At 39.4% G+C, this 27,054-nt stretch overlaps 1 protein-coding gene across 5 annotated transcripts in view; it reads left to right on the top strand.

Moving 5' to 3' along the window:
* The window catches only part of MAPK10 (mitogen-activated protein kinase 10), a 178,617-nt gene that overhangs the window by 124,013 nt on the left and 27,550 nt on the right, over nucleotides 1-27,054 (top strand). For 2 of the 5 annotated variants that reach the window (XM_074155185.1, XM_074155186.1), the window contains 6 exons: nucleotides 203-261; nucleotides 2,073-2,211; nucleotides 3,489-3,654; nucleotides 6,825-6,896; nucleotides 23,320-23,502; nucleotides 25,687-25,811. In XM_074155185.1, the coding sequence (XP_074011286.1) occupies nucleotides 203-261; nucleotides 2,073-2,211; nucleotides 3,489-3,654; nucleotides 6,825-6,896; nucleotides 23,320-23,502; nucleotides 25,687-25,811 (744 nt within the window). Of the gene's footprint in view, nucleotides 1-202; nucleotides 262-2,072; nucleotides 2,212-3,488; nucleotides 3,655-6,824; nucleotides 6,897-14,965; nucleotides 15,038-23,319; nucleotides 23,503-25,686; nucleotides 25,812-27,054 lie in introns of all 5 variants that reach the window. The other 3 variants (XM_074155187.1, XM_074155188.1, XM_074155189.1) reach the window with 2 other exon arrangements.

The following is a 27,054-nucleotide window of genomic DNA, read 5'->3' as shown; positions in this document are numbered from 1 at the left end:
ATTTCAAGTGCACCTAGAAAAAATCTTGGAGATATGTGGTATTTTATTTTGAATGTTGCTGACTTTTTACTGATCCATAAAGTGTTAGTATAAATTGAGCAGTGAAAAAAACAGAGTTTATCCTTAACACACACTTCAAAATGCGTTCAGCTGCTTATATTCATCACTTCTATTTATCCTATTGTCTTGCTTTGCTTTTCAGATTATCAGTTTATTAAATGTCTTCACACCACAGAAATCTCTGGAAGAGTTCCAGGATGTGTAAGTAACACAGGCAGTAATTAAACTAAAGCTTTAGAGACATGTGTGGCATTATAGTGCATCTTGAATGCAATAACTCAGCAAAATACAAAGGTTACAAGCCCTTCTAAAAAAAGATAATGTATAGTCTATACTGTGGGTAAGCAGATATTATGCATTCCCATATTGAGAGCACTTTTGACACTTGAAAGGTGCTAGATACCTTTCCTAAGTACTGTAATAGTGTGCAAAGCCTGTTGGTGGCTCTTCTAATGTGTGTGCAATTGCCTTCACGTTCAGAGGAAGGGATATGAGTAGTTAAAAGGGCCTGCTTGCATGTTATTAATTTGCTTGGGAAATGATGGCTGTTATGTGACTCCCTGACGTGTATGAGGTTTTGAATTGTGGCAGTTCATTCTGAAATAACTTCCTGTAAAAGACACTAATGTGAAATGTTTCCTCATTCCATATTTGTTTTGATTTAACCTCTGACTGTGTAAAAATATTTGCCTGCAGAACTTAGTGCTGTATGTAGAGGACAACTAGCATCTCTGCTGATTGTTGCCCTATTGCACAAGCACTACTCTGTGTAGTATGAACCTGCACTGAATGAAATTTTAAATATTCAGTGTTTTATATAGTTGTATTCCTTTTATCTTTCAGTCTTTTCCATATTCTGTAATGTTGTATGGGAATGTATTCCCATTCTGTGCTCTGACGTCAGCAGTGATAACAGACAGATAGCATTGGCCAGCAGGTCAAGGGAGGTGATTCTGCCCCTCTACTCTGCGCTGGTGAGACCCCACCTGGAGTACTGTGTCCAGCTCTGGAGCCCTCAGCACAGGAAGGCCATGGACCTGTTGGAACAGGTCCAGTGGAGGGCCACGAAAATGATCAGAGGGCTGGAGCACCTCTCATATGAAGACATGCTGAAAGAGTTGGGGTTGTTCAGCCTGGAGAAGAGAAGGTTCCGGTAGCAGCCTTTAGCAGCCTTCCAGTACCTGAACAGGGCCTACAGGAGAGATGGGGAGAGACCCTTTATCAGAGTGTAGCAATACGATGAGGGGAAACGGTTTTAAACAGAAAGTGGAGAGATTTGGATTAGATATCAGGAAGAAGTTCTTTAGTGTGAGGGTGGTGAGGCACTGGTACAGATTAATCAGAGAAGTTGTGGCTGCCCCATCCCTGGAGGGGTTCAAGGCCAGGCTGGATGGGGCTTTGAGCAACCTGGTCTAGTGGGAGGTGTCCCTACCCATGGCAGGGGGGTTGGAATTTGATGATCTTTATGGTCCCTTCCAACCTGAACCATTTCTATTCTATTCTATTCTATTCTATTCTATTCTATTCTATTCTATTCTATTCTATTCTATTTTTGGAAACATTTTGCATGGGCATGCATATTTTAGCTTGCCAGACATCTTTACTACTCTCCGATTCCTACATGTGCTGGCTAGCCATTCCTCATAATGGTCAAGCAGTTGTGTCATTTGGTGCTTGTGGCTCTTCTGATTTTGGCACATTTTGGTGTCATGCTGCCTGTTTGTCCATAGGATACAGTCTCTGTCGTGGGGAATGTGCAAGAAAGGGCCAGCGATCCACCTGTTGTGCTAGGACACTAAAAGAATGATGGCTCTGCAGCGAGATAGTGCAGTCAGAAACACACACCACAACAGTACCATTGTGAATGGGCCCAATCTCCAGCTGTGTTACTCCCAGTCAGCAGAAATAAAGTGGATTTTGAAACAAGAAAAGGCATTGTTACTTATTTGAGATGATGCTGTGGTTCCTCTTCAAGACAAACAACAACGCTATGACTTTGCTTTTTCATGCAGTTACCTGGTAATGGAGTTAATGGATGCCAATCTGTGCCAGGTCATTCAGATGGAGCTAGACCATGAGCGAATGTCTTACCTACTGTACCAAATGCTCTGTGGTATCAAGCATCTTCACTCTGCAGGAATTATTCACAGGGTAAGGGACCTTTGGTTTGAAACTTAGGGCAGCATGTGACGTCATCATGAAGACTTTAGAAACCATTTGAGCTTCCTGTGTACTGTGGACCACAGACCTATCTCCCAGTAAAATGACTATAAACTTATGAGTCGTAGTCTATCCCCTAGCAGAGTAGCTACGTGCTTGTATTAGGAATGAGATTATTTGTGAATTTATATCAGACAAAAAGGTAATGTGATTATTAAAAAAAGGTAATAACCAAATAATAAGCACTGGAAATCATCAGTGATGATGAATTCTGAAACGTGTACATGAATGTTATTTCCTCCTAAAATGCAGCTGGTTGCATCTACCACACACGACATTCAGACACTTTGAATTGATGTTGTAGTGTGGTCCAGATATTGCTTGATGAAGATCTGCAGAGGTCAAGGCATGTGGAATTGGAATTTGCTATTATTTGTGTGTGCCAACATAAATAAAAAGACTGCTAAGTCTATATTCAATGCATCCTCTCATTTTGCTTTTCCGTGTCAGAGTGCTGTGTCTGGTAAGGATGTGGTACCTGGCTGTGAGTGCCAGAGGTGGCATTATGTATGATTGTTAACAACAGAGGGAATGGTTCATGTGACTGTGAACAGGAGGCAATTCTGAATGCACTGAAAGTATTCTGAGTTAATCTCTTTATTGAAATGTGCTTTCATGGATTTGGGATTTCCAGCTGAAAAAAATAATCCAAGAATGTTTCCCTTCTGTTATAGGAGGAAGAAAAAAAGGGGTGATAAAATGCATTACAAAGTGGTGTTGCTTTACAATATACAAAGGTCTCCTTTCTTGGAATGTTGTATGTTTAGCAAAGGATGCTAGGTTTGGCTTCCAGACAGTCCTTCCAGCAAAGGATGAGTTGAATCATTATAAATGAAGCATTAAGTTATTTCCACATGTACAGTTAGAATTTCTCTATTAGGCTCACAGTATTAAAAAATAATACTCAAAACAGTACTCTAATACTAATCCTAATTTCTTGAACTGCCAGATGCAATTAATTTAACACCAGTAGGCTCCTGCTATCCAGGTAAAGCCCCACACTGTGTGCCAAGTTAGAACATCTTCCAGAAGAGTTTGCTAGAGAAACAGTAGCAGGGTTTTGCTGTGTATTTACCAGTATTTCTGATAGTGACTATAAGTGTCAAAGAGTAAAAATATTTGAAGGGTGACCTAAAGTATCAGTCCATATCAGAGCTGTGCCTGGCTTCATAAACAACAGTCATATGTCTTTTCACCATCTTTTGCAGGATTTAAAACCAAGTAATATTGTGGTAAAATCTGACTGCACGTTGAAGATTTTGGATTTTGGACTGGCCAGGACTGCGGGCACTAGCTTCATGATGACTCCATATGTGGTGACACGTTACTACAGAGCACCAGAGGTCATCTTGGGAATGGGCTACAAGGAGAACGGTAGGGCTGCAATTTCATAGCAAGCACAGTGTGAGTGAAGTTTAAGGTCTGCCTCTACAATTGTAATGGGCACTAGAGGGAGAAAAAGAAAACAAAATGGGAAATGGCACCTTGAATTTAAAAGGCAGGTCATTTAGAGCTGTTTCTCACTGTTGTGTACAGCTACAGCTACGGAATGCACTTGGGATACAACGCTGAAGAATTTATCAGTGTGGGATTGCAGAGTAATGAGAAACTTGATCTTAGTTATGGTTAAACTTAACAAATAAAATTAGCTTTTTTGACCAGAATGTCTCTGCCTTCTGGGGCTGTGAAACAGTCGGGGAACCACTGGAATTGCTGATAAATTTGAGTCTGGATCTCTGAATTGTTTGAGGGAAGAAGAAGAGGTAAAGCTGAAATAAGGAATCCTTGCCCTTCCAGAATTTCTCCATATCCAGAGCTAGATCTGAATTTCAGGAGTGGTTTCTGTCTTTCTGATAGGTTTAACTAAAGTCCCAGGTGTTGCTGACAGATTTCATGTGAATCTAGGAATAAATTTTGCAGTTTGAATCTTTTTTCAATGGAAAATAGAGTTGGAGAGAAGGGGAAAAGCTGAAGCTAAAAAACCATGCACGTAATTTGTACGTAATCTCCCTAGATGTAAATAGGATTTTGCTCTGAATAGTCTGTGAGGGATCTGGATACCTCCATGGTCCCTGGAGAGATTGTGAAAAGCAAGTAGGGGTTGCTCATTACAGAGAAGCAGGTAAGGAAGAATTCACATTTTGCAGGGGATGAAAGGAAAAGTTATTCTCATTTAGTAACAAAACTGAGAATTGCATCTGAGTGCCAGGTAGACTAGGCAGGAAAAGAGGGGATAAAACATATAATGGAAAAAAAAAATCTCTATGACTCAGATTCTGTTGTTAAAAGTACCACTTGTCTGTTTGATAAGGAGACTTTTCGATAACAAACACAGGAAACGTCAAACCAGGAAATTATTAAAAAGTCTCCTAATTTACATTGAGGAGGTAATTCTGCAGGAGAATTTTTACTAACAGCCAACTCCATATGTAAAGGGCAGTGAAACTGATTTTGGGAGCTGATTCCATGACTTAAGCAAGAATATAGGCATGCTCATACAAACTCTTCCAAAATTAGTAAATCTCATGAATTATATGTAATATTTATGACTTTACAGTACACAGTTTAATATGTAAGTCTAAAAACTAGAGAATTATTAAGCAGAGAATACAGAATAATTTCTGAAAAAGGAGTAATCTTCTTTAAAGGATTTTGTAATTGATATGATTGGCATGATAAATGCCGTTAGAGATTTGAACTAAGCTTAGCATGCTTTAAATAGTTCCTTAGTCAATATCCAGAGTTCCTTCTATTGTGAAATGAATTATTTTGGTTTATTTTTTTTTCCTCTCCAGATATTTAGTAAATGATTCCCATTATTGTTGTTATTGTCCCTGAAAGGACAGAGAAAGCACTTGCTTTTCCCATGATTAACATGGCACATTAGTGCAAAGTTAGACATGCTTTTGTGATGAAGTACACAGCTGAGGAGGTACTAAGAATCTTTACCACATCCAAAGGTCCCTGATCAAATGCCCATCGAAGTTAACACAGAGACTTTCTTTGACTTCCCTGGACATTGAATCTAGCTCAAGATGAATGATCTCATCTTACTTGTACAAAGCAAAAATAAAGTAAACAGAGAAAGAAAATAAAATATTTGCAAATGAAGGTCAGCTGTCTGAGGAGCCAGTCTGCTTGGAGGCTCTGATCCAGCTCCCAAGGAAGTCAACAGAAAGGGTTGTTCTTTGCTTCCCTGCTCTGGCCTATGATGCCACATTACTGAAGCTGCCTTACTTTTTTTTCCTCTTACTATATACAGTGCCTGTATAAGGACTGTTCACAGATTTCATTTTCTTTCTGCACTTGATTGGCTAAAGATGCATAATTATCACCAGTTTGCTGCACTTCTGTGGAAGGTCCCAAAACTGTCACTATGAAGAAAAAACTGCTACTGCCTCAGGCATGCTCTTGCTGTCCCATGACCCTTATACCTGTACCCTCCTTTTCCCAAATGGAACATTTCACCTTTATTTTGTTTTACCAAGAAATTAGTTGTTTGTATGTTTCTTTGGTTTGTTTTGGATTGCTTTTGAAGGATAAAAAGGGGGAAGAAAAAGAGGAGAAACTGGTTGTGTAGGTCAAACATGACCACAAACTGAGGATTCAACGTTGAGAAACAACGTAATTTGAAAGGAGTTTTTTGCCCTTCACACGGAATACAGATCTTTTCTTTCTGCGCATACTATGTCACTATCTATCTAGCCTTTTTTCTTGTAAGGCTTAAAGGGCAAAAGAATCCCTCACCCAAGTCAAGCAGGTATATATGCATATTGCATCTAAAAGCTGGATGCAGGATCAGGAAGATAAGAAATGCTCTTAGTCTTGTTGGTACTTGTCCTGCAAAGCATTTGTTTTAGCATTTATTTTGCGTACCTACACAATAAAAAGCAGAGTCCACACAGGTCACACTCTCTAGTTCTTTCCAGTGGGTATGTAGGTACAGACAGATACAGATAGATAGATACCTATAGACAGGACATAGTTACAGATCATGAAGCAGGAGTTTTAAATAACCCTTAAGGGAGTATTTATCTACACAGCCTTTACTTCTGTGAGAGGTCCATTTGGAACCTCTTGTGTACTGCTGCAGAGAGACTTAGTCCTATGGGACAAAGCCTAGAAACTTCCTGGCTGCAAGTAGGTTTTATTCCAGATGATCATTGTCTGGGTTTGGGTTGGTTTTTTTTCCTTTGTTTTTTTCTTAAACAACAACAACAAAAAGGTTGTTTTTCACCATAAACTCAGTGTATACCACAGGTCTGTGCAGTTGTTACTTGACCTTTACTTGCTAGCTTTTCCCAAAAATGTTGATTTTAAGCTTTTTCCACCGTTGTTACTACCATTGACTGACACAGCTTTTACTTATTTACTTATTTGTTTCAGCTTTTGGTAAGACATGAAAAAAACCAACCAAGAAAATCACAAACCAAACTGTACTGTTCTGATCAAACTGCTCTTTTTCCCCTCCTTTAGGAGTGAAATGTTGTAGTTAACTTTGCTTTTTTTCCTCCTTCTTCACTTCCCTGTCTCTGCTGTTCTAGTGGATATATGGTCTGTGGGATGCATTATGGGAGAAATGGTTCGCCACAAAATCCTCTTTCCAGGAAGGGACTGTATCCTTGTGCCATTTGCTGCAGCTTCACCTATTATTTGTTCCTTTCCTCCACCCCATCCCTTTTACCATACAATGACTATACCAGGACTATAAAGATAGAAGCAAAAAGTTGAATCCCAGATGTATAAGTAAACGAAAATAGTGCACTAGTGATATGAACGAAATTGAAAATTAAAAATAGATGCACAGAATTATTTCACTCAAATAAGTTACTTTAAAACCTGTAAACATTCCACTTTATGTAGTCATACTAATAAGCAATATAGAAAACAAGCAGTATGACTGCAAATTGGATAGCTTTACCTATTCTTCAAAGGAAAATAAGAAAAAAAGAAAAAATCCTAACTTGGCCCATCTGGTTCCTGTAAATCTGTTTTTATGTTTTTATGTTTTGGAAATAGTGACATCGTAACATTTGTGGTGACATCATAATCTTTTGCTTGCTAATGCATCATGGATTTGGGTCCATCTCAATGCTGTAAGGGCTCAGAGTTGAGTCAATACATTTTTTTCTTTAAAACAAAATGAAGAATTTGACTCGCCGAGTTTAAGGCAACCATTTATCTGCTGTGGTTTCCAAATTGGCCTGAAATCAGATTCTCTTGATTTAAAAATGGAATTTCCTTTACTTGCATGAGGTCTGTATCATTAATTTAACTGTATTTCCCTTCCATCTTGTTCTTCCCGTCTTGGGTGATATTATTTTTACCACTTCCAAGGTGGTGAAAGCAATATTAGAAAATGAAAACAAAATACAGGTATCTACTTAGCCTTCAGATTATCAAAGGCTGAGCCAGACAACCTGCCTGCGATGGCTGGGAAGTGTAAGTAGTGTGTATTTTGCCCATCAGAATAAAATGCAGCAACATAACATGTTTTCCACTTTCAGAAACAAAAAGGCATATCATTTTCAGCGGGTTGGCAGAAAGATACCATAAAAATCTGTCATCAGCAGACACTGGCAGTTGGTGTGGAGAAAACTCAGCTTTTACAATTATGTAGTCATGGAAGTACTGACAAAAAAGATAGTATTGAAGTGTCTTTTGTCAAGAGCATGTAGGTATTTGGTCAGAATCAAAGTAGAGGTCTGGAACACACTCAAAATTACATATCATTTATCAGACATGAAAAAATATATGTATACTTATATGATATCCTAATCTGTTTGTATTGTAGCAGGAGAGACTATCTGTGGGAGACGTAAAATGTGTGTAATTGAATACTCTTTGAGACCTGGGAAGAGATACTTCAAAGTCAAAATTTAAACTAAACTAAAAAGAGGGCCTGAAGCTATCAACTGCAGGATCTGCAAAACATATTTTAAATGTTACTGTCTGTTAGATGCAGTGTAATGTGTTTCAGATTCCTTGGCAAGATTCTCCATGGGTCTGTCTTACTGTGATGATTTTTTTATATAGTTATATTCAAAAGAAAATTGGAGACAGGGAAGGGTATGAGTCATTCCTTGTGCCTCCACTCATTATTGAGCTTGCATCTCAGGATTCCCATGGACTTTTCTTAATATATGTGTGCTTCTTAATATTCTGTGATATCCCTTCCAGTCCCCCTGAAAGCTCTGCAGTTCTGAAAGGGACAGCGAAGCACAAGTTCCCAAGGAAAAACAATAGTTTTTCAGCACTTGTTTGGCACTGCAACCTAAGAGCCAACCTCTGAGGAAGAGCACAGATTTGGATGGGGTTCATACCTCCTTCTACATTTTTCCAAGTGGGCCAGTCTCTGGCCCCTGCCTGTCTACTGCAGACCAATTCTGTCTATGCCAAATGAAGGTGAGCATCTGCTAGATCCCAGAGAGTGACAGCTCAGCTATGTCATAAGAAGGCATGATGCATACCAGTTTGGAACTTGCAGAAAGTTTAAAAAAAAAAGAGAGAGAAATTCTTACATTGGTTTGAAACATCACACTTGTAAAATTGTGGCAACTCGCTTTTGGTCCATCTAGAATCTGTCAGGAGTGTAGCTGTACTCTACAGTGTTTTGCAGCTTCAGTTACAGGTAGTAAATTATAAGTCAATAATGCAATAGGCAAAACACTTTGGAACCCTATTACCGTTATTGAGAAATATTAAGGTTTTAATAACATCATGTGGAACATGGTGTTTCAAAGTAGAAAGGAAAGACTTTTCTCAGGAAATCTTAATGGATTGAGCTGATACTGTGCTGAACACTTGTTAAAACGTTGAAATCTTGAATGTGTTGTAAGACTATGCAGGGAGAAAATTAGAAGGGCGAAAGGCCAACTAGAACTTAACCTGGCTTCGGATGTTAAGAACAATAAAAGAAAGTTTCTATAAATACACTAATAATAATAAAAGGACTAAGGAGAATCTCTATCCTTTATTAGATGGGGGCAGTAACATGGTGACAAAGGATGAGCAAAAGTCTGAGGTGCTTAATGCCTTCTTTTCCTCAGTCTGTATTAGTAGAATCAGTTTTTCCCTGAGTACCCAGACCCCTGAGCTAGCAGATAAGGGGCAGGGAGCAGAATGAAGCCCCCATAATCCAAAGGGAGATGGTGAGGGACCTGCTACAGCACCTAGACATACACAAATCTATGGGGCCAGATGGGATCCACCCGAGGGCACTGAGGGAGCTGGCAGAAGTGCTCACTGAGCCACTTTCCGTCATTTACCAGCAGTCCTGGCAAACTGGGGAGGTCCCAACTGGCTGGCTTCTAGCAAATGTGACGCCCATTGACAAGAAGGGCCAGGATGATCCAGAGAACTCCAGGCCTGTCAGTCTGACCTCAGTGCCTGGGAAGGTCATGGAACAGATCATCCTGAGTGCCGTTATGTGGTGCATGAAGGACACCCAGGCGATCAGGCCCAGCCAGCACGGGTTCATGAGGGGCAGGTCCTGCTTGACAAACCCGATCTCCTTCTGTGACAAGGTGGCCCGCTTGGTAGATGAGGGAAAGGCTGTGGATGTTGTTTACCTGGACTTTAGTAAGGCCTTTGATACAATCTCCCACAGTATCCTCCTGGAGAAACTGGCTGCCCATGGCTTAGACAGGAGTACCCTTTGCTGGGTTAAAACCTGGCTGGAGGGCCGGCCCCAGAGAGCAGTGGTGAATGGAGTTAAATCCAGTTGGCGGCCGGTCACGAGTGGTGTCCCCCAGGGCTCGGCACTGGGGCCGGTTCTCTTCAACATCTTCATCAATGATCTGGACAAGGGGATCGAGTGCACCCTCAGTCAGTTTGCAGATGACACCAAGTTGGGTGGGAGTGTCGACCTGCTGGAGGGTAGAGAGGCTTTGCAGAGGGTCACAACAACCCCATGCAACGCTACAGGCTTGGGGAGGAGTGGTTGGAAAGCTATCTGGGGGTGTTGGTCAACTGCCAGGTTGACCGCCAGCTGAATATCAGTCAGCAGTGTTCCCAGGCTGCCAAAAGGCCAACAGCATTCTGGCAGGGGCATCTCCCACTAAAGCAGGTTGCTCGAAGCCCCATCCAGCCTGGCCTTGAACACCTCCAGGGATGGGGCAGCCACAGCTTCTCTGGGCAACCTGTTCCAGTGTCTCACCACCCTCATAGTAAAGAATTTCTTCCTAATATCTAATCTAAATCTCCCCTCTCAGTTTAAAACCATTACCCCTTGTCCTGTCACTACATTTCCTGATAAAGTGTCCCTCCCCATCTCTCCTGTAGCCCCCTTCAGGTACCGGAAGGCTGCTATAAAGTCTCCCCAGATCCTTCTCTTCTCCAGGCTGAATAACCCCACCTCTCTCAGCCTGTCTTCATAGGAGAGGTGCTCCAGCCCTCTGATCATCTTCGCAGTCCTCCTCTGGACTCGTTCCTTCCTGTGTTGAGGACTCCAGAGCTGGACACAGTACTCCAGTGCTGCTCATTACAAACTTTCCTTGGCATTGGCAGTCTGAAGCCTTTGTAGCTGTGCCGTATGGAGCTTTTGAAAAAAATCAGCTTTGCCCATGTATTAGCAAGAATTATCAAGTGGTTTTAGAACCATGTCCTTTTTTTATTGCATAGAAATAACAGAAGAACCTGTAAAAGAAAGGTACAGTGTCCTATACAGTCTGCTGTATTTTTCTTCCTGAAAATTCAAGTGAGGGCCTAGACATGGTTCTTCAGAGCAGACCTCAGTGCAGATGTGTAGGAGCACTCAACAATAGAGATGGAGGTAAACAGAGGTCCTACCCAGCAAGGTGTCTTTCCATTTGAGGAGGATTTGGAGAGAGAAGCTCACTGTTTTGTGACAGGCATGCTGTCGCCTTGAAATTTTACTACAGTTTGCACCTCAGTCTTGGGAAACAACGATGTGTACTAAATATTTTGGACTGCAGTTGCACAAATAAAATCTGGTATCTTGATTTGCTTCATAAATATGTCTATTGCAGTCTTCCCAAGTCAGTTTTGAGGACATGATCATCTCTCTTCAGCTTGCAGAGGGTCGATTTCTGCATCACTAAAACAGGAGTTATTACAAATGCAAATGGTTGGCATTCTCATGCTTTGGGCAGAGAGAAAGTGTGAACTAGCCTGTGAGGCTGGAAAAGACAGCAAAGCTCATTCAGCTGCAGCTGCATCTCTGGTTTCCAGAATTTCCCATAGCATGCATTTCTTGAATTTTAATTTGAATGTCATGATTTTCACTGAATGCAAACCAGAGCTGACTGAGTTCTGGTCTGAAGAGCCACCTCAGTAGTAGTTTTAGCAAGGACAGTTGTAGATTTTCCTTATGAGCTCCCTTTCATTATGTTTTATCAAGTCTCAAAGAACCTACAGTTTGGCAGGAGGGGAATGGATGGCCACTATGGAGGAATGAGGAAGGAAACTATGGTGTCTTCAGTATTAGAGTGACACCCATGCTTTTTCAAATTCATCCAGCATGGTAAGAGCAGCCTTCTGCAGAAACAGAGAAGGAAATTGCATCCACAGCCAAGTTACAAGGGAGGTGTCCGTGGAAGGTTAGCTTGGATCCTTTCCATATAAAAACATCTTTGGCTAGTTCTACAGTTCCTGGTCCTTAGCACCTTTGCTGAAGGGAATCTGAAATGTGGAAGGATGAGTAAACACTCATTTGGATCAGGAAGTATGTGAGACTAAAGCACAAAGAGGAACAGATACCTTATTAATGTTCTTCCATCCCAACTCTCCTCTCCTCTCCTCTCCTCTCCTCTCCTCTCCTCTCCTCTCCTCTCCTCTCCTCTCCTCTCCTCTCCTCTCCTCTCCTCTCCTCTCCTCTCCTCTCCTCTCCTCTCCTCTCCTCTCCTCTCCTCTCCTCTCCTCTCCTCTCCTCTCCTCTCCTCTCCTCTCCTCTCCTCTCCTCTCCTCTCCCTCTCCCTCTCTTCTGGTCACCTTCCCAGTGAAGGGCCATGTCAGCAGCCAGACCAGACTGCTTCCCCAAGACACAGGAAGGTTTGGGCAGTGTGGAACATGTGTGTGTGGCAAGAGAGCAACTTCTGCTCAGTCTCCCCAAACTCTATTCAAGCCCCTGGGGAGATTTTTGAGGCTCCTGTGGAGGACAAATTCATTTCCCAAATGTTTTGCAAGACAGCCCTGACACAATCACTGTAGAGGGCATTTTTTTAACTGTTTGGCATGGAATCAGAACCAGGAGGTGGCCCAAAGGTTAAGATTTGCTGTATGAGAGAAATATTTCCTTTGTTGAGGAAAACACTTGCATGTGGCTTTTGGTGAGCATTTATTCAAGATGGCTACGCCAGGGAGACATTTGGTGTCTTAAATTTTGAAGTATATGTACACACTCAGGAATGCATTTCAGAGCAGCTCTGTGCAATAATCTGGTTTGTAGAAATTTTGAACAAATTAAAAACACCCTGCTTTTAGTAATCCAGAACATGGGTATTCTGATGATGAGGGGGCTTCTCATCAATGGCTACCCAAATCTCAGCTATTTCACTTCAGAGAGTGGTGAGAAGTTGTGGGTTTAATTCCTTAACATTCATTTTCATGTGATCCTAAAACATCAAGGCAAATTGTTGCTAAACTGAAGTTTTACCTAGAATCACACAGTGATCTCTGTGACTGTAAATTAGCCTGCATTTGGGATGCTTAGGGATATTCCACATGTTGGTGGAGCATTGCCAGTCATTGTGAATACCTGCCATTTGGAAAAAATCTTGAACAAAATGTAAATTTTCAGTGCTTTGGAGTTGCGTGCAAGTGTTTGGAGATTGTAGTTGGCTTGTTTTTCTGATGCTTGTATGACTGGAATTACTCAGCCTACACCTGGATTGATGTTGGACTAAATGAAACTGAGGATTGAGGCTTAGGTTTCTGTACCGCAGTCCCTTTTGGAGCTTTTCCTGAGTCTCAGTGCCTTAACTGGGGCTTCTGGCAGCTGAAGCTGTCAGAATACATGCTGAAACTCCTAACCTCCAACTAACTACTTTTCTTAGATATGCGGTGAAACTCTGGGTTCTAATTTGACATTTCTAATTGGCTCAGGAAAGGAAAAAGAGGCAGCAGTCAAGAAGGCACAGTTATTTTCTCTTAGAATGTTGATTACATTCAGATGTTCATCTTTGCTTCTTCTGATTTGGAAATTTTCAAAGAACTTCCTTCCTAAAACCTCAGGAGTAGAGGAGAATAATCATCTCTGCTTTACAGAGTTTACAATATAGTAAGTCACTAGTTCAACTTCTGCGTGTGTGCCCTTGAGCACAGCACAGAGCAGTAATGTCAGAAGACAGTCTCTGAAAATTAAAAAAGGATTTAATAACAGATGAACAAACAACTGCTTGCTCTATCTTTTCCTGATATTTTGCATGCCATTTAACTTGTCATGAAAGCAGCAATAATTTGCATCTCTAGGTTTGCTTATTGTTTCCAAACAAGTAGCCTTTTATTTATGTCTTTGTTTATTGATTTATTTATTGTGTAGTGATGAAGCTTTTCATATGCTAAATAAAGCAATAGGGAACCTTAGACCCAGGCATGTAAAGATTTCCACAGATAGGACATTTGCTGTCAAAGTCAGATCCACTTTAAACTGTTGCTCAATATGAAATTATAGGAATAAATTTAACCAAGCAGCATGACAGTTCCTTTTTTTCCCCCCAGTTTCTGGCCCTGAGAAACCAGTCTGTCCCTTTTCTTTCTTGCATGCCTTATGGCTTATCATAGAGCAGGGACAGCAGAGGTAATGTGGTTTCATGGTATTGGTATGGGGGAAAATGCCACCTTAACCCTGCACTGGATACGAGGAGTCTGATTTTCATCTTGTGTTCCAGTGTAGATTGTGGTTAGCTTTGATCCCGCTGAACTGCTCTTCTCTGTACGAGGTAAATAGTCCCCCAGTTTGCTCTGAATTTCAATGCAGAAGGTACAGCTTAGTGCTTCTGTGTCTCAACTGTCCTATTTAGAAATCACCATTTCCTATCATGGCAAATGGAAATCTTATGAGATTCTCAAGATCTCTACTATGGACTGCTGGCTTCACTGAGATTCAATGAAAGTGAGGCAACAGGCTCTAAAGCAAGCATAATTGGAGTTCAGTGATCTCAACAAATTCTACTCATCCCACTGAATAAGAGGTAGATATGTCTTCACAAGGACTCAAGTTCCTTTTGTGGCTTCTGGCAGTTCAGCTTGTGAAAATATGCGTGGACCTCTGGTAACTGAAAGGATAAAGGGAAAGCAATTTGTATATTCTCATTGAATACAGAGACCAGCATTCATTTACAATACAAAGCAGTATAAACCTAGGTAATGAATGCAAATGAAAGCTTAAAAAAGACAAAATTAATTGGTAAATTTTCATGTCAAAGTTGTATTATGACACAGTAGCCAGCTGTGGGTCTCACTTGGTTTTCTTTATTTAACAGTGTTGTTTTTCATCCACACTGGGCTATAGAAAACTGTTGGAGCTGACGTTTCTCAGACCTGCTGTGTTATCATGAAACTTGCATGCTCAAGCAGAAAAGTATCTGTGGGGAGCGAAGGGCAGGTCCGTGTCTGCAGTGCAGGCAGCAGGCTCTGTGCTATGGCATGATTGGATAAGTCTTCTCATTTATTTGTTGTTCTGTTCCTGTTTTCTTGTTTACCTTCATTTCATTTTTGTTTTCAGTTGACATGTGGTCAGTAGGGTGCATCATGGGAGAAATGATTAAAGGTGCTGTGTTGTTTCCTGGCACTGATCGTATCCTTCCTAGCAGCTGTTTTGGCCTCAGTACCTGCAAGCCTTTCTGCTCCAGCCCCTTCCTGCTGTTCTAGCACTGACGTACCTTTGTACTGTATCTAAAGAGCTGGGTTAAGTCCCACTGCAAAATCCTTGCAAGGCAAAATATGAAGAAACCATTATTGCCTCTCAGTAAAAGTCTTAGGTGAAAACCACAGGGAGTATAGTGTAAGGAGACGGAAAACAACGTCCTACATGCTTCATAGGAATCAATTTCTGCAGCCAGTGACCACTTGTTTTTAGTTTTGTTGTTATAAATGTCTCTTTACTAATGGCAGGGGTGGAGTGGGTTGTTTCATAAATGACGGCCTTTTTTAAGTTCAGGTTTTAGCATGGTACATGTAGCATGTACTCACTGTTTACCTCAGGATGGTGTGTGAGAGGTTCTGCATTTTAGGAAGAAGGTATGATTAACTTGGATATGGCTTTTAGAAATCCTTATTTCTTTGCTTGCTTACTCTGCAAGGGGTACTGAAGTAGGAAAGCAGGAAATAGCTTCACTTTGGGGATGACTTCTGCTTCCCAGGACTAAAATTTTCACTTAACTTTGTAGCAATTTGATGACTCAAAAGGCTGGGAATTTCCTTGGAAACTGTTGTAGCGGACTTCAGTCTGTCATCCTTTATTTAAGTACATGTAGCTGTTATGTGAAAGCAGAATGTATTTTTGACATCAACAGAAGTGATTTATGGATAAATGCATTAAATCAGTAGACAAGCGGTACAAGCAGACTAGGTATATGTATGTTTTCCTTAGAGAACATTTTGCATTCAGGACTGAGGGAGTCATAATTCTTACCTTACTTGATGCTTTTTTAAAGTTTTGATATATATGCTATCATTTATCAGATTGTGAAAGTGGTTTCTTCTTGGGTACAACAGCAACTGAACTCTGAGCATACTTGGGCTAACTCCAGTGATTCATGGTCCGTAGGATTCCACAAATGAGAAATAGAGATGACCTGTATACAAGTTTTCCTTCAAATTTAAACCCTGTATTTAGATGACAGAAGAGTTTCCAGGCATTATTCATTTTTATGTAATTTTGTCTGACTGTGTGTGTGTACTCTTAGGTGTATATGTGTGTGTACATATATATCCATACTTACTAGTTCTGTTTAGCACTCCACTTTTGGCCGCATTTACACTTCAAAGGCTTTTGATTAAGATGTGGAAAAAGGAATATCTGAAGAGCATTAAAGAAATGAAAGTAGACAGTAGTATCATTAATATTCTGACAGCTTTGTCTAGTAAGATTCTGATTTGTGTTTTGTCCAAAAAGTTGAATGATCATATGCATGCTGAAATGAATGCTAAAACTCCCATGAGTGTTCACGTGATCTGGAGCACATCTCATCTGCATATGTGAAAATAAACCTTTCCCTTCTATGTATTAACATAACTCACTAGCACCTATTTGCGCTCCATGGAGATTTGGCCCAGGCTGTGCTTGTATTTTCTGTGAATGTGGAGTGAGAAATTTAAGTGGGGGGGTTAGCATAGTTCAGTGTTTTAATTGGAGCTGCTTTTATGTTAATAGACTTACTTTTTTGTAAGACATAATTTAAAGAAATCTCCAAGTAAGTACCAAAAGAACTGAACATGTCCTATATAGCACTTCAAAAACTGATTTCTTTGACACAGCTGCATATTTGTTAAAAGAAATCAAGGAAAGCCTCTATAATTGCTGTTTAATATTGCAATAACCCCACAGAAATTGGCATTACCAGCTGCTGATTTTTTTGGGATTGTTCTGTAACTGAGTTCATGTTCTTCATTTGTATTTATAATATGTTGCTAAATTTGCACTGTGTTTTATGTACTGCTCTGCTTTTCTTCTGCTGTTGCATGAGTGTCTGTTCTGCGAAGAGAGGACGATGCTTTTGCTTTCTTTCAGGGCGCTGAGCACTCCTCCTCAAAGCCACCTGTTCTCCAAATTCATCCACCCCCACCCCTCCCCTGGACAGAATCCACCTCTATTCTTTTTTAAACTCCATTTGTGAGTGAATGCTTTGCAGTGTCCAGTATCCCCTGGGTCTTTACTGATCCTTCAAATTTTACTATTTCTCTACCATTTTTGGTGTGTGCATGTGATGCAGTTAATTGTGAGCTAAAGCTTTTTTTTTTAAAGATGTTATATTAAACTTCTTTTCAAGGTTGACAGCAGTAGTTCTGCTTACAGAGAAACTCTTATCATGGAGCTTGGACATACTTGTGCCTTGAGCAAGGAGAAAACGACAACGTGGTTTGTTGTGTTGCCTCAAGAACAATTTGGAAAGCTGACTGTACCTGTGAGTTGACTCTTGTTCCATGTGGTGTTCTCAAAATTTTGTGAAGGAGACAATTACTCTTTTCTCACCACTGCATAAATGATCTGAAGGAGTTAAGAACGTACCTTAGTCCTCTGGTGAGTTGCGAAAGTGGTAGTTATACATGGAATTTTTATTTTTTATTTTAGATTGCTGAATGCATTTTTGGCAGACAAGGAAGAATGTGCCTTTAAATTCTCTATTTGGGACTGCTTACAGGGAGATGAGTATATATTCAGTAAAGAAATGTAAGGTTAGCATGATGCCAGCTTCTCCTAGTATAAATGACAGATGGCCATACAAGCTATCAATTATAGAGCCTTATTTTACAACAGAAATCATGTTATGCATGTCACAGAGATTGGGATATAGACGTTTTATGCACAGATTTACACAGGTCATTCATTTAGAAGGTATTTAATAATGCTAATGTTCATACGTCACCTTCTAGGATAGGTACATGATCATCATGCACACAGTCATGCACACAGCTGTGCACGTTACAAAGACAGAAGTGTATGACAATAGAAGATTCTGGAAGCCCAGAAACAACCTGGAGTAATACAAGTAGATACTGCAGTGGTGAGGAGACATCCACGAGGAAAATGGCAGTACTTATCCAAGGGCAACGTTGCAATCCTGTGCTGCAATATCTGGACTATCCACTAAGCATTAATTTGCCTGCTGCTGTGTAAGCAAAGACACTCAACAACTGAATGAACTGCCAGCTCAAAAAAAAAAAAGCAGTTGAAAATTTTAGTGGAGGTGTCATCATAGATATACATCCCAAGGGTTAATGACAGCTACACAACCAACACTGCTATCCTCTGACTTCCAAATGATCAATAGTAATCTTTTGAAGTAATTAAAGTTACGTGCTACACATTATTTTTATTACCACCATATAATCACTATTATGGCATATAAATAGCAACTACTATTCCTGAAGTTGCAAAATATTTTCTATTACAGTCAAATTTTTACAAATGCCACATTCTTTTCAAAGCATTCATCTTGGCACGGAAAATGCTCCATGCTTGCTGTCTTGTCGGATGCTAACATTTTAAATTTATTTTGCGTGTTTTTTGTAAACTGTGTTGACATCAGTATGTAAGTTATGGGACTGTGGAAAAAATAGGTATCTGATGCTGATGTCTCCCTCAGTGAAGTTGGTTAGCTTGATTTTTCTTAACAGATTAATTTTAAAAAAAAAGTCTAATTTAAAAAAATGAAAATGGGTTGAGCTATCAACATTACAGTTGGTGTGAGGATTTTAGGAAGAGGCTTTTCTAGCACAGCTACACTTTGGAATAGCATGGAAAAGTGATAGTTGGTATCTGGTGATTGGTTAGCTGTTAGATTTGCAACAGGAGATTTTTTTCTCCCCTTTTTTTCAGGAAAAGAAACATGAATGACTGCAGTAAGTTATTGCTTAAGTTTAAACAGCTAAGCACTGACAAGTTTCTGACTACTAGGGAAGAATGAATGGACTTAACTATACATGCATCATAGTATGTTGTTATTTATATTGCAGAAGAACTAAAACATCCTATTGCAAACAATATCTCCTGAAAAACCTTGCTATTGATCATAAGAAAATATAATCTTTCACTCAAAAAAATTGTATGATTTATACAGACATAATATGAGAATGAAAAAGAAAAGTTATTGCCATTTTGAGGCTATCTAGGTATACAGACAGTAATTTGTTGACTAAATTTCATTTTTTTTAATCACAAGCTATTAATTCGTATAACTGTAGAAATGCTTTTAATATTTTCTGTTTGAGACAGAAGAATTGTACGTTTTCCCGTATAGCCAGCTCCATTTCCTCAATTGTTTGAATATTTGCAGAAGTGTCATTTAACTGAAGTCAGCAAGCCAACTGAGGGAACAAAACAGTGGTCCTTAATTCACACTTCTGAAATACTAAACACACATTGCATCAATGGCAATAGAAACAACAGTAATGGTAAATTTTCAGCCTGTATCTCTAAATAGATGACTTTATTGTGAAATCTGATTTTTGCAATAGAAATACTTCACTGCACTTCCCAGTAGAAATTTTGCACGTTTGCTTTAGAAAAATATGGCTCTTAACCTGAAGTTCAGATTCTGGTTATTTTCCAAGTAAATAAACAAGTATTTAGAAAGCAAAGGAGAACAATCCTTAAGATAGTATTAGAGTGCAAAGAGAAAATGTGGTTGGGACTTGAGGCAACCTAAGGCCTCACTCAAAGATAAATCTTCATTCAAAAGCTATACATTTTACAACTGTTTTCTTAAATAAATGTATTTGCTGTAACTTTGGTCATCTTAATGTCAGTAAAAATGCTGCAGTGTTAGTGCCAGGGACAAACTAATAAATCCAGGTTAGATCCTTTCTTCTGTCTTAAGGCATACAGCTATTGTGTATAGTTGACGTGTTTTCCTTGACTCTGCTTGGGGGTCAGGGATAGCTGACGTGATTCAAATAGCTCTAAAGCAGACATTTCTTCATCTTCCAGAGTTTTGGATAGTAATTCTTTCCAACTTCCAGTCTGCCCAACATTTGCTTAATTTCAAGCGGGAAAACCAGTGTCTTCTGTTAGCAGAAGGTTTTCTGTAATTTTTTTTCATTCAAATACAGGTTAATCTTTTTTGGCCTGGGAAATTTCTGTCAGAGTTATGTGAAATACATTTTTTTCTGTTGGTGTGCAAGTAACATCTATAAGTCACAATCACTCATTGGTGAATGTAACCTACAGTAGGTTTTGATTTACATTAGGACTGTTCTATAGTAACATCTGTTTTCTGCAGAATTGCTGAAGTCAGTTCTGACTGCCAGCTACAGACACATCTTCTCTCTGCTTCAACAAATAGACCTTGAATTTTTTTCAAAACTTTTTTTAAAATCTTGTATCATGATGGGTACAACCTCTTATCATCAGGGGCACCACAGACGCATTACAACCAGTGACTGTGTAAAACATGACAATGAAATGGAGCTGGACCAGCATTCAGCAAGAACATTATTACATTCTTGCACGTTTTCATGCGTTGGACCTCAGAATATAATCCAGTGCTAGTAAGGCCTGTGTAAGTGGAGAAACAATACTAGAGAGAAAATGTGTGTGTCCATTTGACCGAAAAATTTTCCATCTCCACTTGCTTTCGCTGAGCATGGTTTTGCTCACAGGTCCTAAGTGCTCCAGCATGTCAATTTGTGTGTGTGTGCACATAGATATATATAAAGAGCAAATGAATATATTTTATTTAAGGGTTTTGGCAGCATTTGAGCAACATAAGTCAGAAATATTAGAGTAAAGAAGCACAATTATCCATTCAGATCATTCAGTTACTCAAAACCAGTCCCTGAAATTGCCGCGATGTAAAGCCTGACATTTTTGGTCCTTGGTGCAAGCCAGAGCTGCAAAAGCTCCAGTGCTGTCCTCCTGCAAATCAAGGTTAGTCAAGGAGTGGAACATGGTGGCTCTGCCAGCCCCATTGGCTTTGGCTATCATCTTTGCACTGATGACTCATGAAGCTTCTTCCATCTCTTAAAATCTTCCAGTCATGGGTGGTAGTCTGCTTATCTGTTAACTCTTAGTGAGAGTGTTTCCATCAGCTTAGAAGAAATGTGTCCCATTGTCTGAGGACTCTCCTTCTCCCCTTCCCATCACCATTGACACTAGTTCCTGCCATGTAGGCTCTATTCTGGGATCTTTTTTTACTCTTTTCCTTTATCACACACTTGCATAACATCTTACTACATCTTCTCTCTCAACATGTTCAAGTCCCACAACATTCTGTAGTCCCAAAGATCTCTCTCACTTTGGCCTTCATTAAATGCCTTGAGAAATGGTTAACCTGCTCGGTACAAGCATAAGCTTCTGACATCTGCTTTGAAGCAAGTCCTGTGTTTGGCCCTCCCTGCTTATCAAATGGCCTTCCCTCAATCTGCACAGGTAATGCTTCCAGTGTTGCTGTTATAGCTTGGCTTTTTCACCCACTTAGGTTCTCTTGGCACAACTAAGAGCACCTTCATTTTTGTATTCTCTGTTCTTCTTTGCAAAGTATTTACACACTCTATATTTTCAAGTTAGTCAGACCTGTTTCTGAAGTAGTGCCCCCAGCAAACAATGAGGTATGTTAACTTGATTGCAAATTTAAAATGTCAAAACACTTTATTTTCTAATGAAATGTTTAATGAAATATTCAAGCTACTCTTTGAGCAGCTATAGTCTTGGATAACTATTGTTGTTGCAATTCTTTAGTTCTCTGTTAAGAAAAAGATATTTTTCATGGACAGCACAAGATACATACAATCTATGGAGTGTTTGTGTGGGAGGCATTGTTCTACATAAATCTTTGATTTAGTTTAAAAAATGAAAGTTGTTCACAAGTTTACAGACCACTGCTATTTCTAGAAACCTTCTTCAGTTGAAATCAAAACAATTCAAAACACTGTTTCAGCATTCTTAAAGCATATTTTTAAATTGTTTTCATTACTTTAAACACTTTTGATTAGTAAAGCTTCAATTTTAAAATTAATTATTTGAAGACAGTTCAGGTGAACCGAAATTAAGTCTGTCTTGAATTTTCAAGGTATGTGAAAATACTAAGTTTCCATATCCCTAAACTCAACCACTTCTTTGAAAATCTGAAATTGCTACTGCACCAAAGAGCTGCTTTTGCCTTTTTCTTTTTTTTTCTTTTTTTTTGGTTTTTTTTTTTTTTTTTTTTTTTTTTTTTGTTATCTTTATTCTGTTGACTTGATTTCTCTCCTAGATTGTGGGGAACTGTCTTGAGTATTTGGGAAACTCCTCCACACTTATGACACTCATGACCATAGAGCTTAGAAGAATAGTTAAAAAAACCCAAAAACTCTGTGGTGAAATGCTTTGAATGTTTGTCTTTTTAAAAGCTTTTTATTTCTAGTATGTTTTTAACAAAACTCCCTTCATCACATTTTTGAGCATCAATGTACTCACAGCTGCATGTACTCTTCCTTTTTTTATGTTGTCTTCATATTCTTAGCACTGTGAACTAGTGTGATGTAGAGATGGTGCTGATTTTATAGACATTTGCTTCATAATTTCAGAGGTTTTTTTGCACAGTTCTGAACGTGGCTGGAAAAGCTACACAACACCTATCAGATGCCTAGTTGTTATCTAAAGAAAACTAAAAAAATCAACTCCAAAAACAAAACAAAAAGCTCAGTACAAATTGCCTGTAATACAATTTATTTTTAAGCATGAGAGCCTGTTTCTTATCACTCAGTAACAGTTTAGCAACGTAGCCGTGACATTTACAGTTAAAGAGAAACATCTGTCTATACCTGAGGCATCCTTTGTCTATAGAAAATGAATCCCAGTGCATTCTTATAAAATCAAACAAATTCCTTTTGAGGACATGCTGGTTGGGCGGTTTTAGCAAAATTAGAACCAGTAAAGTTATTGGAGAAAGGAAACATACAAGTGTGAAGCAGATGAGTTGAAGGTGACTTCTGTCTTTTGGGCCAGCTGGGTCTCACTCTCCACAGACTGAACAAAGAGGGCAGGTGAACATCTTGTTCTTCCCTGCTGTGCCTGTGTACCCAAAAGGTGTCCTGGAGGCAATTACCTGCATGTAAAAAAATGGAGTATAAGTCATTGGACTGCAAGTTAAAAAAAAAGATGGTAACAAGTCTTGACCCAAAGAGAGGAAGCTGTGTATTTTCCCTTGGTGGTGGTGGCTTCAGGGTTGCACAGTGCCCTCAAGCAAGTATAGCTGTGAGAGAGAGTTTTGTCCTTTGCAGGCTGTAGGACCTGGAGGCATAACGATGAAAAAAAGTAGTAACTGCAAAGGTGTTATGGAGTTAAACACCTCTGAGGGTTCCCAGGGAACACTCAAACAGAAATGTCAGGAGACTACATAGGTTTGCGTTTTGTTTTCCTTAACTACTTATGTTCAGATATTGATCAGTGGAATAAAGTTATTGAGCAGCTGGGAACACCCTGTCCAGAATTCATGAAGAAGCTGCAGCCAACGGTACGGAACTACGTTGAGAACAGACCCAAGTATGCTGGCCTCACTTTCCCCAAACTTTTTCCAGACTCTCTCTTCCCAGCTGACTCAGAACACAACAAACTCAAAGGTATGTCTGAGAAAGCGACACGGTTGACTTGTCAACAGCTACAATGCAATGAAGGGGTTTTTCTATTTTTCTTCTCTCTAGTTGCACTCCCTTGTAATGCAGTTAGTTGCAGAGACAAATAACTGCATGGGTTTTGTTCAGCTGAGAGGCAGCTTTTGGAAATAATTTCTGGAGGCCCTGGTGCTTGGGCAGCCAAGGGAACATACATTATCACTCGTGTTGAGCATATGCCTGGGGTTTTCTGTGTGATGTTACTTAACAACAAGGAGCTGAAGTGTTCCTTTACTGTCATTCTTAAACTTGTAACACAAAGGAACAGCAGAACTTCCATCGGAAATCACAGCACTTGCAGTATTTTGTTTTAGGCGAGAAATACCAGTTCAACGAGATGCCTTTGCTCTACCTTTGCTAGACAATAGAAAAATATTAGCAATGTCAGCCAAAATGGTCTTCATGTTGCTGAGGTTCTAGATCTACTGTGGGTGGATTTCTTCTTTTGAAAAATGCTGGGAGTCAGTTTGGATATGTGAAGCAGAGCACTAACTTAACTTACAGTGTGACTAGGTGTGCCCCTGTAAAATGTAAGTTGCAATGATTTTAATCATATACTGAGGTCTTGTTTTACTTGAACAGGACATTGACCTTCAATTGGAAAGAATGTGTGTTTAGTTTAGAAAGGATTTCTCAACACAGCTCTGTAACCCCTGCAAACTTGTACTGTGTATCAGTTCTGCACCACTTGAGTACTTGGGGCCACTTTATTACAGTGGCATGGGATGGTTTTCAATTGCTTTCAATTTGCATGTCATTATATAACCCAGAAAACTCTTCCAATTAACAACTGTTTCATAGCAAGGCTGTTGTCTCATCTCTGGGATCAAAGTGAAAGGTTTGAGCAGATGCTTTTGGATACACAGAATTTTATACTCCTACTACAATAAAATTTAATAACAGAATTTTCTTGGATTTGGAGCTGATGAACAGAAATTACTCTCAAACAGTGCTGTTATCTTTTGGATACAGGAAGCACATGCATTTAAGCATACCAAATACCAGATTCTAAGATATAGTTACAGAACAAGAAGCACTGCATTAAAAAAATTCTGCTTGTGCGTCATTGTATCATCCCATGCCCTGCCTAAATATTTTACCATAATGTAAGGTTAATGGTTTAATTAGATACTGCTTTTACTCACCCATGTCTGATGAGATAACTAATAGTATTTTTGCACTTATATCTCTTTATGTTCTTTTTCCTTTAATTTTCTTTTTCATTTACACAGGAAATAATTTTGAGCATGGAAGAGCTTAGAACACTACATTGATAGTAATAATAGAAATGTATGTTGTTATCATTTTTTTACATGGTTTTAGATGGTATTATATTTTTTACAAACTCTAAACAGTAAAAACAATTTGGGTAATAGCAAGATGAGTTTGTGGCCCGAGAGGCACAATGGGCTATATTATCAGGTAAAATAAATCAATGTTGCAACATAAAACTCAATGTATATATAAGGCTGTGCATTTTTGTAGTGGAGGATGATGTGTCCCACTGATTTAAACTTTGTTACGGGGGACAAACAAGACTTGAGCAGTTCCAAGGTACTTCCTTATGTGTTGATCCCAGGCTACAGTTTTGACATTATTGCTTCTAATGGGATGCCCTAAGATAATCCTGGTACCTAAAGCCTCACTAAAACAGTTAATGCCTTCCAGCAGGGTAGGTGAAAAACTTTAAAACATCCAGAAAAGTTTGGATGTTTTTCTGAGCCACCATAAGAGTACCTGTAAGTTTCAGGCTTTGATTTAGTAGTGCCATGATTTTAGACTTCATTATGCAAGCTTGTGTTTTCTGATCCTGGCAATAATACAGATACCTCAAGTACATTTTTCTTGGGTATGTTATTCAGCCCCGGACATGGAATCTGCATACAACATGTAAAATCTCATTGAACCTTGTTAGGGGACTTATGGTATGCAGTCCTGATGTTGGCACCTTCCTAATGAATCTGACCTAAAATGATTATTGAAGAACTCTTGGTATAACAAGGCAAGGGGCGGAAGTACATACAGTCTCTAAAAGGGTTGTGTCCTTGTTACTTTCCTAACCTAATTAACCCTCCTCTGGAGGCAGTGATTGTTTTGTACTAATACTATGTTTATCTGATTCCATTGTTCTAGCCAGCCAAGCCAGGGACCTTTTATCAAAGATGCTAGTCATTGATCCAGCCAAGCGAATATCAGTAGATGAAGCCTTACAGCATCCATACATTAATGTCTGGTATGACCCAGCAGAAGTGGAGGCGGTAAGTGAGGCATGACTCCTTACTTCAGATTGCTAAATGCAGATAGTATTCATAGATTCCTGCTGCTTTACAGCAGCTTGATAACGAGCATGCTATAAAGAAACAACGTTGGTGTGACTGTGGTGGTCTTTGGAATTATATGAAATGAGACTTGTAGTGACAGGATATATCTCTTTGTTAGGTTAACTGACAATAGATAGGAGAAGCATAAACACTTCAAGCATATGAAGTCATTTCTGCTTTCTTCTAGACAACGTGAAAAAAACAGTATTTTGAACCCAGTAGCTCATGTGGTTTTTCTAGCTATATAAATCAGTCTGGCAAATGATACTTTCTCTCTAAACTTTTCCATGCGGAAAACAGCAAACATCACTTCCTATATTTGTGTTCAAGGATATATGTGAAGACAAGGAGAATTAAACAAAACAATACAAAATCCTGAAGTCGGGATTCAGAACAAATCTTAGCAAGACATAAATTATTCCTTAAAATAAAGCTCATGTGGTCAATGTTCTGTATCATGTACACTGGGTGCAAACAGAAATGGAATTTTTCCTATAATCCTGTCATGCTCTAGACACCTCCCTGTATACCTTGATGAGGCTGGTCTTAAGAGGAATCAGCGCGATCTGTAGGCACCTCAGTGACATAGTATATATGTATAGCTATAAATTCAGAGATGTTCTCTGTAAGACTAATCACGTATGAAAACTGAGCTCAGTATTTCAACAGATATAGAAATCTTACTTAACCTAGGTCCTAGTTTCCTAAGACCCTGAACCTTGCAAAATTAAATCACTGCTGTTTAGCAATATGCTCCAATTCAGTGTGAAAGTGCAGTAAACTTCAAAAGTAAACGGAATTCATAAAACCATCAAATTTCACACACGTAGGATTTGTGCAGAGTATGTTACTTAAAAGCGCATTATAGGGGATGGTTCTGCTACCTAGAGAGCCTTTAGTTTTTATGTCCTGTTTAGTTTTCTTCAAGAAAAAAGTTTATCAGTCTGAAGTTTAAACATGTGATACCTTGCATTACTTTACCCTTTGACATGTACATTTTACTACCCTCCCTCTTGAAGATCTCATTTCATTGTCAGATACTTTTGTTGTATTTCCATGCATTTCTTAACTCTGTTTTACGGAACTACTCTGATGTTAGAACTCAGATTTGAGTCCCTTTTTAGATGGCTTTGCCTGTGAATTTAACCACAGAGAGCCACTTCTGATGCAGAACAGGAAG

This window comes from Numenius arquata, chromosome 10 (genome assembly GCF_964106895.1).
Source record: "Numenius arquata chromosome 10, bNumArq3.hap1.1, whole genome shotgun sequence".
Taxonomy (NCBI): Eukaryota; Metazoa; Chordata; class Aves; order Charadriiformes; family Scolopacidae; genus Numenius; species Numenius arquata.
Note: the sequence above shows the minus strand (reverse complement) of the source record. Positions and strands in the feature narration are given on the sequence as shown.